General features: G+C 46.7%; 1 protein-coding gene across 4 annotated transcripts in view; it reads right to left on the bottom strand.

Annotated features, from left to right (window-relative positions):
- Nucleotides 1–18,084, bottom strand: part of TMEM65 (transmembrane protein 65) — a 229,607-nt gene that overhangs the window by 81,877 nt on the left and 129,646 nt on the right. For 2 of the 4 annotated variants that reach the window (XM_064587911.1, XM_064587908.1), the window contains exon 9: nucleotides 12,070–15,153. The exons of 1 other annotated variant lie outside the window; for it this stretch is intronic. In XM_064587911.1, the coding sequence (XP_064443981.1) occupies nucleotides 15,064–15,153 (90 nt within the window). In that variant the 3' untranslated portion in view covers nucleotides 12,070–15,063. Of the gene's footprint in view, nucleotides 1–12,069; nucleotides 15,154–18,084 lie in introns of those variants that run through there. One more of the 4 variants, XM_064587909.1, reaches the window with a different exon arrangement.

Genomic DNA, 18,084 nt, shown 5'->3' with positions numbered 1-18,084 from the left:
AATGAATAAACAAAAGTCCAACTCTTTTGGATTGAACTCCAACCCAGGTGGCTGCAATGATTGTTTTCCAATCTCATTATTGTTAGGGCTTCACATTCTCGCATCAGTTCTTGACTCCCTCCACGCCTTCCCATGTTTTGGAACCCAGGCTGTCCAGTTCAGCTGAAACATTCTACTAGATTCCTGCTGCTACGATCACAGGTTTCCACAAACTCGGTGGTTTAAGACAACAGAAATTTATCCTCTCATGGTTCTGAAGACCAGAATTCCAAAATGTGTCTTTTAAGGATAAAATCAAGATGTCAGTAGGGTCGGGTCTTTCTTGAGATTCCGGGGGAGAATCTGCTCGTAGCCTCTTCTAGCGCCTGGTGGCTTGGGCTGGCACCTTCCCAATCTCTGCTACAGTCATCACACTGCCGTTTCCTCTTCTGTAGTAAAATCTCTCTCTGCTGCCTGGTCATAGGAACCCATGTGATTGCATTTAGGGCCCACCCTGGTATCCAGGATCATCCCATCTCAAGAATGTCCATTACATCTGCAAAGTCCTTTTCTGCCATATAAAGAGACATGCATGGATTCCAGGAATTGGGACATGGATAGCTTCTAAATTTTTTAAAAGATTTATTTATTTATTTGAGAGAGAGAAAGCTCTGTGAGTGTGGGGAGAAGCATAGGGAGAGGGAGAGAGAGAATCCTCAAGCAGACTCCCTATTGAGTGCAGAGTCTGAGATCATGACCTGAGCTGAAATCAAGAGCTGGACACTTAGCCGACTGAGCCACCCAGGAGCTCCAGGACATGGATATCTATTAGGAGTCCATTAGATAGGCTGCCACAAAGATCTCAGGGGAAACTGGCCTCATCCTCTGATCAGATTCTCCCCTGAAGCTGGATTTTTCCTTGCTGTCCAGCTTCTGCTCTCCCTGACCTTCAGGCTTCCTGAATCTTCCTCTCACTGCAAATCATTAGGCAGAGCTGGAAGGTTCATCCCTCTCATTTTATAGTTAAGGAAGCTGAGGCCCCGGGAGCAACAGCGTGCTCCAGATCACACCGCTGGCAGAGCTGTGCTGAAACCTGGGCCTTCAGGCTCCCAGGCCAGGGCGCCTTCCAATGTCTTAGCTGTTCCACACCCACTGGACCTGACCTCCTGGCTCCTAGATCTGCTTCTCTTTGGAGATATCAGCCTTGTGAGTCTCTGCTTATCACTCCTGGCTCCCTGAAAGCCAAACTCTTTTGGATTAAACCCCAAACTTTCCGTGAGTGCCTGGACCAAGCTCAGGCCCAGGGCTCAACGTTCTCCACACTTCAGAGTTGCCCAAAGGGCTGTGATATGACATTGCACAGCAGAACGGTCCCTTAGAGGTGATACAACCCCATCCTCAGTTTCACCTGAGCCAGAACTGCCAGGGTTTGGGGAGCGTTTGCTCTTCCAGCCTCGTGGACTTCACTCCATGCCCACCGTTCCATGGCCACATAGTCCAATGTACTATGGAGTTGATTTATACTCTTCTCAAGTAAGACAATGTGAAGGCACCTCGGAAAAGCACCCAACATGGATGTCACCAGAAAACCCAAACTTCTGGAGAAACCCCAAGTACTCTGAGCCTGTAGTGATTGAAAGGTGCCCCGACTTTCTCCTCGGAAGAGTAGAGGCTCCAAACAGTGAAGGACATCCAGGCAGAACATGCTGCCTTCTGAATGCATCTCTAAGGCCTGGTATTGTCCCCAAGGGCATGGCACAGAGACAATCACGCTGTGTGACCCCCCACACTATGAAAAGGTCTTAAAGAGTCTTGGGGCCAAATCCAGATCTTCCCCTCTTGCAATTGGATGACCTTAGGTAAGTTACAGTGAAATTGGGTCGGTAAATTCTATCTCCTCACTTGGTTGCAAGGGTTAAGTGAGATAATATTTGTAAAGTGGACCAGTATAATATCCTGACACATAGTAGATGCTAAATCAATGTTAGTTTCTCTATTCTCCCACTCCACATTTTGATGGAAGAGGATGGGATTGGGGTAAAAATCCGTTTAAAGCAGGATTTCCCAACAATGGCACTGTTGATCTTTGGGGCCAGATAATTCTTTGTTGTGGGAGGCTGTTCTGCACCTTATAGGATGGTTAGCAGCATTCCCAGCCTCTACCCACTAGATGCCAGTAGCATCCCTACATTCATGACAACCAAAAATATCTCCAGACATTGCCAGATGCCCCAGGGGGGCAAAATCTCCTCCAGCTGAGAACCACTCGTTTCAAGGGACTAGGGCCAGCCTTAAGGAGAAAAGGTGTCATAAAACAGAACATCTATCCCAAAGGGCTCTTATCTCCTTAACTTCAGTGGAAGAAGGCTTGGTGGACCTTGCTCCCTCCCTGTCCCAAATTCCCCTGAGAGACTGCCTGGGATTGTCAGGTATGGGACAATCAGTCCTTCCAACATTCTAATCTAGAAAAATGAATGCATTTGGAGACACCAGTGGAAAAATACTTTAACCTTCTTTGCAAATGTCTCCTGATAATCTGAAAAGGCAACAGTGCTGACAGAGGGAGATGGGAGAGGAGGAGGAGAAGGACAAGAAGGGAGAAGGCAGGATGGGCAGGAGAGGGAAAGAGGAGGCAGAGAAGAAACCAGTGTTAACAAGACTGTGTACTAGGTACTATTTTTAAATGTGTAATAGAGATTTCCTCACAATGCCTTTTCAAGATGGGTGTTTATTGTGCCTGTTTTGCAGATGAGGAGATCAAGGCTCAGAGAGGCTAAGCATCTTGCCCAAAGACACACAGCTAGGAACTGTGGGAATCAGGATTCCACAGTCCAAACATTCTCCCTACTCTGTTGCTTGGAATACATTTCTTGCCACAGAAAGTTTCACTTTTTAGTAATTTGTCAATTAATTTGTTTAAATTCTATTCAAACCATGACCCAGCCCAAGTCAGGGGCATGGGAATAGTCCCAGAGAAGAGAAGTCTGAAGCAGAGACACAGTCAAGGCCTTTGGAAATCCAGACAGCAGGGGGAGGATGGGGTGTATTTGTGACATGTTCACTGATGTCCTGACAACGACCTCACCCTGGATTGAGTGGCCCTTGGATGACACAGAGAGCTGGTTAATAAGTCTCTGGCCAAGGAGTCATAAACCTTGAGCCCCATTTTACAAACTCTGTTCAAGTGTCCCAGAACATCCACTCCAGGAGAGGAAGGGAGGGAACAGGGAGAGACTGAGGAACAAGAAGTTTTGGGAAAGTTACTGCTGCCCAAAGTAAGAACTAAAAGTTCAAGAGTAAAGGGGGCTAAGGAGACATGACAACTGAACGCAACATATGACCCACGATGTGCTTTCTCTATAAAGGAAGTTATTGGGACAGTGGGTGAAAATAAGAGAGTTAGCTAGCTAGCTAGATGAATTAAGAGCTATAATTTAGATGATAGTATTGTATCCATTTTAATTTGTCAGGTATTGATCATTCTTACTGTGATTCTGTAAGAGAATAATTCTTATTTTTTAGGAAATATGTACTGAAATTTGTAGGTAGGGGTAAAGGGACATCATGTCTTCAACTTACTCTCACACAATTTAAAAATGAAATCGTGTGTGTGTGTGCACCGCATGCAGCATGTGCAGGGAGAGAGAGAGAGCCAAGTCCCTCCTTCCTTCTGCGGACAGCTCCTTCCCATCTGTTAGGCTTCGGTTTAAGTCAATAATTTTTGCTATCATCTTGCCTTTTATTTTTCAAAAATGCTACCACAATGTATAAATACTTACTTGTGAGTGTGTGCTTAATCCTGTGAACCACCTGAACGTGAAGAACGCGCTTACCTTGACTGCCTCCGTACCCCAGTGCTCAGCACCACCTGCTACGTAGGGTCACTTATTAGCTCTGTGACCCAGAGAAAGTCATTTAACCTCTCTCTCTTTTTACCTATAAAATGGGTTTCCCTCATAGGTTATTTTGAGAACTGAGATCATTTGCCATCTCTGGTATTTACTGCCGATTCCCTTCCCTTCTTCCTGGAAGAGGGCATCTATTAGGTCCCTTTCTTTTAAGAGACAGAAACTGCACTGGAGCTGGTTGCAACAAAAAAAAAGGAAGCTCTTAGCGGGTGTTTCTAAACCACTGGAGAAGCAGGTGAAACCAGGGACTCAAATGCCCTCAGCTGCCCACTTGTCCTTCTCATTCTCCCCCTCTTCCTGTGCGTGTATGCGTGTGTGCAAGCATGTGCATGTGTGGGTGTGTGCACGCACGTATGTATGTATATGTGTGCATGTCATATCTTTGCTTCTCCCTGTGTGTCACTTTTATTCACTTAGCTGCCTGCCTTTCTCAGGTGGGAAGCCTGTCTCTGCAGCTGTGGCTCCCATCATAATTTCCGTCCAGAGAGCAGCGGCGCTTCTATTCATCCCCCCAGCTCCAGTGAGAGGGATCCCAGGGAAGAACTCTGATGGCCCTGACTCGAATCATGGGACATTCCCCTGACCACTAGGGTCAGGGAGGTGGAGATGTACAGCTCTCATTCGGGTTAGGATAGGCTAGGGACCATGCACCCCAGAGAAGGAGATGCATTTCCAAGCAGGTGCAGAAGACTTCAGGCAGGAAAAAACAGTGATGTCCACCATGAGAAACACAATGTAACATGCAGCAGAGCATGCAGGGCATAGGGGTGGTTACAACGGCCTCTGTAAGCTCTTTATGTGTCTTTCTCCCTGGTTAAATGTCTGGCAACCTGGAAACAGAGACAGTGCCTTAATTATGATTCTTTCCGCTCTATCTAGCACCGTCCCATACACACGGGGCATGGAGTAGGTGTCATCTGAATAAATGAATGAACAGTGTAAGCCCCAAAGCCTTCTTTCGTCCCTCTTGGTGCTTCCGTGATCCTGGTCCGGAAAAACAAGTTACATAATGATCCTCAGAGTCTCCAAGAAATTTGGCTTCTCTCTCATTAGTTATTTATGTCTTAGAACGATCTTGCTGAGACTTGCCCATTCTCCTTTGCCTTGCTTGGCCTCTTCCAAGAGTTTCCATGTTCCTATTTATAAATCTCACTTGAGCCCGGCTCTCCGGGCCTGATTCTCTCCTCACTCCTTGCCTTCCTCCTACGGGCAGAATGCTTTGGTTAACCCGAAATGGCTCTCAGAGGAGGTACAGCTGCTCATACCAATGTCTTGTGGCTTCATCCAGTTCCCTGCCAAAGAGGGAGCAGCCTTTTTGGATTGCCTGTTTAGCACCTGCCTCAAGGACAGAATGGTCACCTAGCAGCTTCCCCGTTTCATGTATGGAAAAGTGAAAAGGCTGAGAAGGAAGTAATGGGGCCAGAGTCCCCGAGTTCCAGACTAACTCAGTTCTGGGCTTTGCAGGTTCCAAGTCCCGAGCCATGGCTAAGCCTTAGACACGTTTCCTCAACCCCTAGAGATGAAACCAGCCACCCTGGGCTGAGCACCCAGGCCCTGTGTGGGGTGCAGGGACAATGCAGTGATGCAGACCAGTTCCTGTCCTTGCAAGGCTTACATCCCCGGCAGGCAGCTGGAAAGGAAAACCATTAGTACGATGGGGTGTGACGTACCAAGGTTTCAGGCCATGAGTTGCACAACATAGAAGACATTAGAATGCGGCAAATGGCTTCTGCACCTGCAAAGACCTTGGTTTGACTCCAGAAAATCCTCCAGGGCTCATTTACCAAGTACCCACTCACAGAAATAACTCAAGAAAAATCCTTTAAAGTTATTGATTTACGGTCATAGCAATTTTTAAGCTGGAGGAATCTTGAAGATAATCTGATCCCAAGCCCCGAGTTCACAAGGGAACACACCAGATCTACAATTACACAATTAAATCATTGCCACGGTGCGCAAACTGCCCCTCAAGGATGTCATCTCAATAATGCATACCATTTTCTGTTGGAAAAAGGATAAAATTAAACATTGATGCATAAGCCTTGAGCTATACATACCATTGTCACATTTAATTCTCCCAATAAGGACGTGGTTGTTTTTATTCCATTTACAAAGGAGAAAACCGAAGCACGGAGACGTTAAGTGACAGCCCAAGGTCACAAATATGATAAATGATGGGTTGGGGATTTGAACTCAGGCTGACTTATTTCCAAAGTCTCTATTCCTATAAGAATGGAAATGTATTGAATTCCTGTTAAAAATCTGGGTCCTTGTCTTAAATCTACCACTAACAATTTACATGAATTGGGAAAGCTCCTTTCATTCTATTAGGACTAAGTTTCCTGAAGAGAACTGACTGGGGTCAGCGACAGCAATATATTATATGACCTATGAATGGCCACCCTCCCATCCTATGCCCAAGACAGACACGACTATAAGATCAGGGCACCATTTCCCCCTGAGCTCAAATTGGGCTTCGAATGCAGAGCCTCATGCAATCAGTAGCAATTGGTAAGAAATAAAACCTATTTGCCACCCTTTGGCTCTATGAGCTCTCAAATCTTTGCCAGCTCTATTTAGTCTGTGCAAACTCTGGCCATGGATTTTGTCATTTCTCTGCAGTGCTGGAAGAAAAAGGGGAAGAGCTTATCTGTGATTCTGCAGAAAGAATCCTGCCAGATGCAGAGCCCTACTGTTCTGGCTGACGGCAGAGCTGTGCCCAGGACTCCAGGGGGAAGGGTCTGCCATAAATGTGAAGGGTTACAACTCTGCTCCACATGCTGGAAAGCTTCCCTTGTGCCTGACGTTTACTGGGACATCACGTAGTTCTCTCGTAAAAGGAACCTCTATTGCTGAAATGGCTTCATACCAACAATGCCCCCAGAGGGATATACAGAAAAATACCATATATATGTATATACATATATATATATGTATACACACACACACACACACACACAATGGAATATTATGCAGGAATGAGATCTTGCCATTTGCAACGACGTGAATGGAACTGGAGGGTATTATGTTGAGCGAAATAAGTCAATCAGAGAAAGACATGTATCATATGATCTCACTGATATGAGGAATTCTTAATCTCAGGAAACAAACTGAGGGTTGCTGGAGTGGGGGGTGGGGTGGGAGGGATGGGGTGGCTGGGTGAGAGACATTGGGGAGGGTATGTGCTCTGGTAAGCGCTGTGAATTGTGCAAGACTGTTGAATCTCAGATCTCTACCTCTGAAACAAATAATGCAATATATGTTAAGAAAAAAAAAGAAGAAGAAGATAGCAGGAGGGGAAAATGAAGGGGGGAAATTGGAGGGGGAGACGAACCATGAGAGACGATGGGCTCTGAAAAAAAACTGAGGGTTCTAGAGGGGAGGGGGGTAGGAGGATGGGTTAGCCCGGTGATGGGTATTAAAGAGGGCACGTATTGAATGGAGCACTGGGTGTTATACGCAAACAATGAATCATGGAACACTACATCACACAATAATGATGTAATGTATGGTGATTAACATAACAATAAAAATAAAAAGAAAAGAAAAACACCACAGTCCTCCCATGCTGACTGGCACACCGGCCAGGGGGATGGGATTGGGGCGCAGTGATGGGGGACAGTTAGTCAGAGTTATCTCTATGGAAGATATCCCGAAGTGCCAAGCTATGTCAGGTGGTTGAGCCTGGGACAGGAGGTGACCGAGGAATGGAACATCAGAACAACATTGACTGACGCTAAGCTGACAAGTTCCACCAAATGCTATGGGCAGTGGCAACAGTCATGTCAGACCCGAGGGAGCACAGCTCCTGGCCACAACACCAGGCTGTCCGGACCACAGCAGTGTCTGCAGCGTGCAGGTCACCCCAACCTGCCAACAGCCACCATGAAAAAAAAAGTGGTCCATCCTTCCAAGTGTCTATTTGAGTTCAGTGTCAAAGTACCCCAGGCTGCCAGTGAGTGCCCAAGGCCCTGCATGGTTGCCCGACCTGCCCATGGAAACAACAGAGCAACAGAGATTCCAGGTTTCTGGATTCCCAGCCACTTCCTCACACAGCACTGTCGCTCAGGGAAGACAGTTGGGAATCCTGCCACTGGCTACATGATGGAGGGCACAACTAAGTGTCAGAACTGTCTCTTTGCAGCTCGGGATATCACAAGTTACCAAGTGTTGTCCTAGCTGCTTCCTAGGGAAAAGCAGCTAAGGGTTGTGGTGGTTGGGCACAGTGGATCTAGAACCAGACAGCCTTGGCTCAAATCCCAGATAGCGGTGTATCTTTGACCAAGTTACCTAACCTCTGTAAGCCTCAGTTTCCTTACCTGTAAAATGGGGGTAACACTTACATGAGGTTGTTATAAGCATCATCGGTGTTATACTTGCTCTTTACACATATTTTCTTATTGGATCCTACAAAAACACTTGGAAGTAGGTATTATGATCCTTATTCGCATGGGAAGAAACACACAGAGCTGAGAGATAGCCTGTCCCTGGTCCCACAGATGGCAGTGATTTTAATAATGAGATCTAACATTTAGTAACTCTTACTATGTGCCAAGCATGACAAAACAGGGTAGCTACCGTGGTCCCCAATTTACAAAAAAGTAAGACCTGAGACCCAGAGAGACTAACCTGCCAAGATCATAAAGCTAGTAAGTGGCAGCATGGCTTCAGAATCTGAGCTTCTGATGGCTCTCTTCACCCCGGACCTCTGTCTGCTACATCTTGCTACCTAGGAATGAGCTGTGGAATCAGCCATTTCCATGAAAAAAGAAAAAAAAAAGCTCTTCTTTGCCTATAACAGCTTTGGTCACCTGAAGAAGAGTTATAAGATCAGTCACAGTCATCATCGTCACGTAGAGGTAGCTCTCCCAGTCCAAATGAGAGCTGATGGTCCAGTTAGAGCCGGGTTCCTCGGTGGAGCGTTACCAGCATTGCGTATGAGACAGTTCTTTGCTGTCACGTGGGGAGCAAGCTGTCCCGCACCTTGCAGGATGATCAGGCCTCCCCCCCAACCCATGGAACACCAGGGACTCCCCCAAGCCACTGTAACACCCCAAAAGCCCCCCATGGCTTTCACAGGATTTCGGGGTGCAGGGGAGGATTCTGCCCCAGGTGAGAACCACTGAAATGGAGGATTACCTACTTCTCTCTCCTCTTTCCAGCAATTCAATTCAACCCAAGGAATTAGGAGAGAGCAGAAGCAAACCAGGGACAGCCACCCCTAGGAGACTGCGTAAAACTAAGTACCAAATGGAGTGCTGGCGAGCGACAGGCCGGAGAACCCTGCTGAAGGAGGAAGACACACCACCCAGCTATGTGGTCAGGAACGGCTCTGTGGCAACTCCCCTGATTGGAGGTCGGGGCAGAGGAGGAGGCAAAGTGGAGAAGGGATGTAACCTAAGTGAGGCCAACTCACCCCCCTTCACTGCTCAGTGGCTGGGACAAGGCCAGGCAGAGGTGGAGAGGCTCCGGGGGTGGAGGTCGGGATGCCAGGCCCTGGCAAGCTGTGTCACCGCAGTCAAGTCACCTACCCTCCATTCCTCAGTTACCCCAGTGGCCTCCTGAGGGTGGCTTCCCTGCCCACTTCCCGGAGTTGGAGGGTCACGGGACATCAGGAATGTGAGGGCACCCAGAACAGCGAATACCACTGGTAGTTTCCTTTGTGTCCAAGGCAAGTCTCTGGGCACGGAGCGCTGTTTGCTTTTGAGTATCTGTCACCATTCATAGAAGAATGAACTGTTGCCAGGCCTGCACTCAGTGATTCATTTGTCCCCCCACCGGGGACACCAAGAGAGCACTTCCTTCCCAGGCCAGTCACTGCCAAGTGCCAAAAACCTCGAGGGTGGTGTGCGTGGGCTGTCCAGAGTGCAGGGAAGGAGCCTGTGACTCAGGCACAAGCTAGGCTCTCGGCTTTTGCTGCCCCTCCATTAGGAAGGCCGGGATGGGGGCCCCTGGCTGGCTCAGTTGGTAGAACATACAGCCCTGATCTAGATCTAGATCTAGAGGTTGTGAGTTCAAGCCCCACCCTGGGGGTAGAGCCCACTAAAAAAAAAAAAGGAATGCCAGGATGTAGCCGTAAGCCGCATTTTAGGGCATTATGGTTCAGAATATGATACAGGCTGTGGAGTTCTACATCGTGTATGTGTTTATGAGAAAGGAAAGAGAACACTGCAGACTGAGCATTTATTGTGCACCAGATGCTGTGCTAAGGGCTTGGCGTGCATTTGTCTCATTTAATCCTTGTAGCACGTTGGCCACACGCATGAGGAAACTGAGAAATAGAGAGTTAAGTGACTTGCCTAAAGTAGTACACCCAACTGGTGGGAGTGGTAAACAAAATAATGCCCCCCGCCATGTCCTTGACCCCCAGAATCTATGACAATGTTAGGTTCTATGGCAAAGGGACTTGAGATTGCTGATGGGATTAAAGTAAGATCAGCTGGCTTTAAAGATTTATTTATTTATTTGAGAGAGAGAGAGAGAGAGAGAGTGTGTGTGTGTGTGTGTGTGTGTGTGTGTGTACAGAGGGGCAGGGACAGAGGGAGCATCTCAAGCAGACTCCCATGCTGAGTGCGGAGCCTGTCATGGGGCTCGATTCCAGAACCTTGAGATCACGACCTGAGCCGAAATCAAGAGTCAGACACTTAACCCACTGAGCCACCCAGGTGCCCCAAGACCAGCTGGCTTTAAAATCAGATTATCCTAGTAATCTGGCTGGGCCCAGTGTAATCACAAGGGTCCTTAAAAGTGCAAAGGGAGACAGAAGAGGAGAAGTAGAGAGGGGGTTGGGAGGGACCCAAGGGGAAGCAAAAATAAGCCTCTCCTTATCTCCTAACTTCATGTTCAGCCACTAGAATCCCATAATTACAGCTAATAATAGCTACCATTTATCTAGACATTGTTATGAGCCAGGTGCCTTGGTAAGCACTTCACACAGATCATCTCTCGGCAAAAAAAAAAAAAAAAAAGAGAGAGAGATGTGGCTTTATCTTACAAAAAAAGAAACTGAGGCACAGTGAGGTTAGACACCCTGTGGATCAAAGGTCAGGCCACTAGGGCAGCACCCCGCAAAGCTGCTTATTCTGACTGCATACCCATTGCCTGAGGGGGCTGAGGGCAGCTATGTGATCACCGCCCCCCCCACCCCCCAAGGACGCAAGAAGGCCATTCAGCAACAGTGCCCTCTGTCATTATCCTTGGTCTTCTCAAATAGCCACCTGAGCATTTTTCAAAGATACTGATTCTTTCTTCACTACTCAAGACTTGGCGAGAGGAGTTTCTTTTTGGTTTTCTCAGAAAATATGTTTAGGGAGTAGTCAGGTATTTCTTATGTAATAATTGTACTCCAACAATTTTCTATGTCTACAATTCTAATTTCTTTCTCTAAATTATACCAAGAGATTTCTGGCATCAGAACCTCATTTCCTAGGGGCCACCTTTGTGACAGAGTTTGGTCAACCAACTAACCAACCAATTAGAATCCGTTGCACAAGCTCGCACGTTGAGCCAAGGATTGCTACCCACCCTTCCTTCTTTCCGCCTCAGGTCCCGAACTGGGGTCTCAGCGCTACAGAATCGTTCTCCGGTGGAACATGACTAGTGGTTTCCCATAGTTAAGAAGAGGAGTTGAGCTCAGAAATGCAATTCTTCTCTAACTTCCTAAGCTCAGTGCTTTCAAATCATTCACTGCCATCTGCCTTCAGAGCCTCCGGGAGACAAGAAACAGGAAAGGGAAGAACAATGGAAGGTTCTGCCTCCAAGGGTCTCAGAACAGTTACTCAATTTCTTTGGTTTCAGTTTCCTGTACTCTACTATTAGGAGGCTGACTTAGATGGTCCCTAAGGTCCCCTGCAGCCTTAGACTCCTGAAGTCTAAGACACGCCAAAATATAGTGACTTTTCATCGGAAAGAGTAAAGAAATTCTAGTAGAGCAAAACACTAAGAATCTATACAGTAGTCCTCCTTATCCATGGTTTTATTTACAGTTACCCACAGTCAACCATGGTCTGGAAGCAGATGACGCTCCTTCTGACATGTCACCAGAAGGTCAATAGTGGCCTAACACTACGTTACAATGCTTATGTTGTTCACCTCACCTCATCTAATCACGCAAGCATTTTATCATCTCACATTACCACAGGAAGAAGGGTGAGTACAATAAGGTATTTTGACAGAGAGAGACTACATTCATATAACTTTTATTATAGTATATTGGTATAATTGTTCCATTTTATTGTTGTTAATCTCTTACTGTGTCTAATTTATAAATTAAACTTTATCACAGGTATGTATGTATAGGAAAAAGCAGGGTCTATATAGGGTTCAGTACTATCCATGGTTTCAAGCATCCACTGGGGGTCTTGGAATGTATCCCTTGTGGATAAGGGGAGCTACTGTATTAACATTTTCTGCCATTTGCTAAGCATCAACTATGTGCTAGATCAGTAGACAACTGTATATACTTCATCTACTTCTCACTAAAACTCTGGAGATAATCATTTCCCCCATTTTAGGGATGGGCAAACTGAGGCTTGGTGAGATTAGGCTGACTTGCCCAAAGGGAAAACATGCGTGGGTGGCATAGGTGGGATTCCTCACATAGTCCATTTGGCCCCAAAGTTAATGTTGTTTATACTGCACTATGTATCAGACAAAGTGCTGGCTTCCTTCTTCATTTCCACAGCCCTTTGTTTACACCAATTATTCAAGGTTTGACCACACCCACCCTGTATTATATCCATTTTCTCCAGATCTGCCTCACCCAGTGGTCCATCAATCAAACAACTGACCTTTCCCAGGGCACTTACCATATCTTATTCATCTCTCTTCCCTTCCCCAGCCCCAGACCTAGCTCCCAGCAGGTATACAATAATATATGCTCGCCAAATAGCGTGCATCAGTATTCCAAAAACGTCCCCGCAATGAATACCATGCTGATGAATTTTGATGAAAGAAGCCTTTTATAAACATCATTTTAAGATAGAAAAATAGGCATTGGTCACACTGTCCATTATAAACATCATCAGCTAAGCCTCTATTTTTTCTGCCCCCATCTTAAAAGTTACGTTTGATCCGTTGGGATGGCCCATATATTTTGAAGCTATTACCATTGCTAAACCTGTGATCAGATTGTTCCCTGGGCACACACTCAAGCACAGGAGAAATGTGATTAGTACCCAGATTCGCCTGCCATCCGCCCGCTTGTCAGTGTCTGGATCCATGGCGCTAGTGAGCATAATCACGACTGATTCGGTCCCTGAGGTTCATTGTGTAGACTCTGGATTCCTGCTGATTCGAATCTTGATTTCCCCAGATTCCTGGGTAGTTCTGAAATACTGAGAAAAACGAAGGACCAAACAGCTAAGTGAATCCTTGGCTGTCACACACTTCCTTGTCCAGAGACCTGTCACTTTGCCTTCCGGACACCTTTCCTTGGTTAATATTAGGATAGAATTATGGAGCTCAAACAAGGCTTCTTATTGATTCACTGGCAGTCTTTGGGGTGAGGTGTAGGGCTGCCTCTTGGACTTAAAACATGGACACTTTTCTGCTGGTGTTTTTTTTTTCTCTGACATAAGGGCAGTGTTGGATCAGAAGATGCCTGTAGACTCACATGCCAACACCTACATTCTGGCTGGCACATTATCAAATTTGCATTGTTTCCCTAATGGAAATTTTTGTAGTTAGGATATTTTCTGTTTGAGGCATTCAGTAAATCCCAGATTGAGAGCGGAAGAGAACTCCAAAATCCCTACAATTAAGCTTTGTAGTATTACATGCAGTAGAACTCCCAAAGCATCACCCATTCCAGCAGTCAGCCCAGCTTCCAGAACATAACCTGAATCCTTCCTCTTGTCCTCATTTCCAGCACTCCCATCCCAGTCCAGGCCACTGTCATCCCCCCCCCTTGACAGACCACTGCCATTGCCTCCTAAGTGGTGTTTCAGCGTTGCCCCCGACACACCAGCCAGAATGTTCTTTGAAAGAGAGAACCCAGATGGTATCACTCCTTTGCTTAAGCCTTCTAGTGGATTCCCACTGCATTTGATTCTTTTCTTAGGACCACTCAGGGGTTGTTCCTACCCACTCGGCGGCCTGAGCAGAGGGAGGTGCAGACCAGGCTTCAGTGGCAGGCTGAGCGCTCTGGTCTTCAGCAGGGAACTGTTGACCAGGCACAGAGGGCACATGCACGCCTTCAGACCAACTGTCTGGGACCTCAGGTTGAGTGGCAGCGAACTCAGGAGCTGGAACAGTCCACTCACCCTGACATTCCACCTGGGTCACAGCCTTTTGAGCAGCGGCCTGCTCTTCCTTTTCAATCTCTTCAGGATCTCTGTAGAAGTAGAAATCAGGCACAACCACTCATGGGTGTTCACGGGAAATGGTGCCACGCATGCGCAGAACTTCCCTAGCCAGCATCCACATCAGACCCGCCGAGGGAGCTTCCTTGTTGTTGCAAGGGATGGCGATGTCCGCATAGTGCAGAGGAGTGTTACAGAGGGTGACTGTAGACAGGTGAGCATAAGACGCCTCTGTGACAGGCTGGTGGTCAGCCCTGGGATCAGTAACCACCAGAAGTCTCAGCTCCCAGAAGGCTGCCTGGATCTGGTTAGCGGAGGTTCCAGGAGTGAAGCAGCCAGCAACAAGAGTGACTCCAGTGGCAGCAGCATCAGACTTCAGCCCAGCTCGCCAGCCAGGATTCCTGGATGGTCTCCACCACCTCCCTGCCAGTTGGTGTGGTTCAAAGTGTGGTCCATGGGTCAGAGCTGGTCCACCACATGCTTTTTACCAGGCCGGGAGGAAATAAGTACAGAAACTGAGAGTGTTTGGGAAAATGCATTATAATTTGATGTTCACGCTATTTTTGTTGTATTTTACAAAAGTATTGAGTACGATAGACAGCAAATTTAAATATCTGGTCATTCGCCACGGTTAGACCAGTAAGAAGATGGCAGAAGATGATCTCAGGACATCATTTGGTCCAGATCCCTGCCTTTGGGATCATCTATTACTCAGTATCCTGTGTTATACTTTTGTGTTTATTGATACTTACTTCTCCATGACCCTGTCACTGAGAGTTGGGGTCAGCCACAAACTCATAAATATTGTTTGAATGAAGAAGGGGGCCCCTTCCCAAGGCAAGGAGATGGTATTCTGCAGAAATACCTGTTATTCTTCAATGGCCACTGCCAGTTAACACTCCCATAGGTTGAAGAATGTTACTTTGGGGACATTTTGGCTTGGAATTCAGCACATACTCTCTGACCTATCAAAAATAACAAAAAGAATGTTTTGAGTTTATATATCCAACTTTATAAATGTATGTGTTTCATTCAGATACGTTCCGGTGCCCCCAATCAATCTTTGTTGTCCACGCAAGGGTCACATTATGGTTCGATCTTACTGTTTATTTGTCATGGTATGATGAAAACAGCCTGGACTGTGGAAACATGTTGGAATTCCAGTTGTCATTTTACTGGTTTCTATTTGGCAAATAAAGTTACAGAAATTCTATGAACTTCAGCATCTTCCTCTGAAAAAAATGTGAGAAATAACTTTCATTTCAGAGTTGTTTTGAAGATAAAATACCCTATGGGAAACACTTGGCACACAGTAGGTGCTCAGTAAATGCGGGCCCTTTACTTTATTTCTTTTGTTCCCTGTAGTACCGTCAGTCATGGGCTGGAGGAAAAGTTTGAGGCTCTCTCAATCGCCTTTAGTTATAACAGTTGCTGGAGTCTGTCCTCACATGGTTTCTGCTACACCCAATGCAACAAATCCTTCATCCTAAGTATTATAAGCAAATGCATAGTTTCCAGTGGAGGCCAGCCCTATCTGCTCCCAACACAACTGGTGTAATGACAGCAAGCTCTGGAACCTCATAAAGGTCATCGTGCTCAGGCTGTCCCTAAGCACTTTGAATTGAGCTTGCTGTAGAAGAGAGCTCTGTTGGCTTTTGCCCTTCCTTTGAGCTTGCATTAATTACCCCTTGCACGGAGTTTATAGGCCAGAGCCAGATGTGTAAGATCAAAGGGAAACTGGGCCTCAGGTAAGGAACTGGAAATTGCTTCAAAATGCCTTCAGGCGACGTGAATGGCAATGACTCCACCAGCAGGCCCTCACAGGGGGCTTTCTTCAGGATCTGGGCAGACTCTTCTTTAGTCTGCCCAAGAGGACCGAGGGCTCCCCAGACCAACACGGGCCGATAACACCCACCCTGTGTGAAATAGGTGCTTCCTGGCTGCCTAGCCAGTCTAGGCAGAAGGTTCAGGAAGTGAGAACCACCATAAAAACAGTCTTTGGCGCTGAAGAGTGACCAAGAGAACCTCTGAACCCCAGCTCTCCCTCCCCTTCTTCACACAGTCCTGCTAAGGCCTGCCCTGCCCTGGCCGGTTTGAGGGTGGCCCGTGCAGCTGCTAATGTGCCCCTAGGAACTCTGGGCCTCTCTGCTCAGCACTGGTGCCCCTCTGCTCTGTTCTCTTTTCCCTGACTCTCCCTCCCGAAGAAATGGGCTGTCCTTGGAGCAATTCTGGAGGTACTGATGACCGCCAATAAGAAAGAGTCCAATAGATCCTGGGTCTAATCTCAGCTCCCCCCCTTACTAGCCCCGTAACCCCAAGTCTCATCTTCCTCACCTGCAAATTGTGGGTGACAGTGACGCCTGTCCCATGAGGTTGTGCAATGGATCGATAGTGTAGTAAAGCCCTTAGTACAGTGCTTGGCATAGGGTGGATATTCACCAAATACTCTTATTACTGTGATTGTTCTTTTTATTATTAACGAGCAGCTAGCACACCTATTTCCAGGTCATCAAAAGTGTATTAGTTTCCTAGGGTTGCTGGAACCAATTCCCATAAACTGGATGATGGTTTAATACTACAAAAATGTATTCTAAAGACCAGAAATCTGAAATCAAGGTGTCAGCAGGGCCTCACTTCCTCTGAAGGCTCTAAGGAAGAATCTCTCCCTTGCCTTTTGTAGCTTCTCATGGCTGTGGGCATTCCTTGGTGTTTCCTGGCTTCTAGACACATCCTTTCAATCTCTGTCTTCACATTGTCTTCTCTGCCTTATTTCCCTTTGCCGCTTTCTTCTAAGGACACTTGTGAAGGTGTTTAGAACCCACCCAGATAATCCCAGATACTTTCCTCAAGTCCAGATCCTTAACTTCATCTCCTCTGTTATTACATAAGGTAATACTCACTCTTTTGCCATACAGGTAATATTCACAGGTTCTGGGCATTGGGACATACTTTACTGGAGGCTACCCAATTAAACCCACTACAGAAGACATGCCCTAGGAAAATGGGTTTGGGAAGGAGGGCTTTTGCTTGCTTCTTGTTCAAGAGTCTCAAATCCTGACAGCATTTGATTATCAGCTGCAAAACCCCCTTTGCTGTCTCTGTAGGAACCCATTCATGACCATGCCAGATCCTAACATGGTTACTAGGTCCCTGGATCCATGGTATATATAATATAGTCTGGGAGTGAGTTTGTGGGATGGTACGATGAGACAGAATAGGCTATAGTGACTAGAGATATGTAGCTGGAACAAAGGAACTCTTAAGAGAGAAAGAACATCAAATTTTGGTTCACATTATACATAACAATGGGGATGCTGTAAATCGGCCAAGCCTAAGATCATCTGGTCTTACCTTATGTACCTGGATATGAACTAAACCATGTTTAATCTTCACTTTTTTTTTTAAGATTTTATTTATTTATTTGACAGAGAGAGAGCACAAGTAGAGGGAGTGGCAGGCAGAGGGAGAAGGAGAAGCAGGCCCCCTGCTGAGCAGGGAAGCCCAATGCGGGGCTAGATCCCAGGACCCTGAGATCATGACCTGAGCCGAAGGCAGACTCCTAACCGACTGGCCACCCAGGCGCCCCTAATCTTCACTTTTGATGATAAGTGGTTTTGATGCCCTCAAAACTGTTGAAATAAAGTACTACTCTCCATCCCTGATCACTGAGGAGAGTGAGAGACATCATGTTCGAAGGGACACCATGCCTATTGTATTCTATGGATTTGTGGAATATGATGTCACCAATACCTTGGATTTGTATATACAGCGGCAGCTCTGGGGGAGATGCAGGGGAGAAATGGCCCTGCCTATGAGGTCAGAGGTCTCAGGCAGAGTTTCCAAAGTATGAGTTGGTGGAAGTGGAGATAGAAAGCCTCACCTTTCCTTGCCCTAGA

The sequence above is a fragment of the Mirounga angustirostris genome, unplaced genomic scaffold, assembly GCF_029215605.1.
Source record: "Mirounga angustirostris isolate CCGP_5_RB_7025 unplaced genomic scaffold, mMirAng1.0.hap1 SCAF_4, whole genome shotgun sequence".
Lineage (NCBI taxonomy): Eukaryota > Metazoa > Chordata > Mammalia > Carnivora > Phocidae > Mirounga > Mirounga angustirostris.
This window is presented reverse-complemented; position numbering and strand designations above follow the sequence as displayed.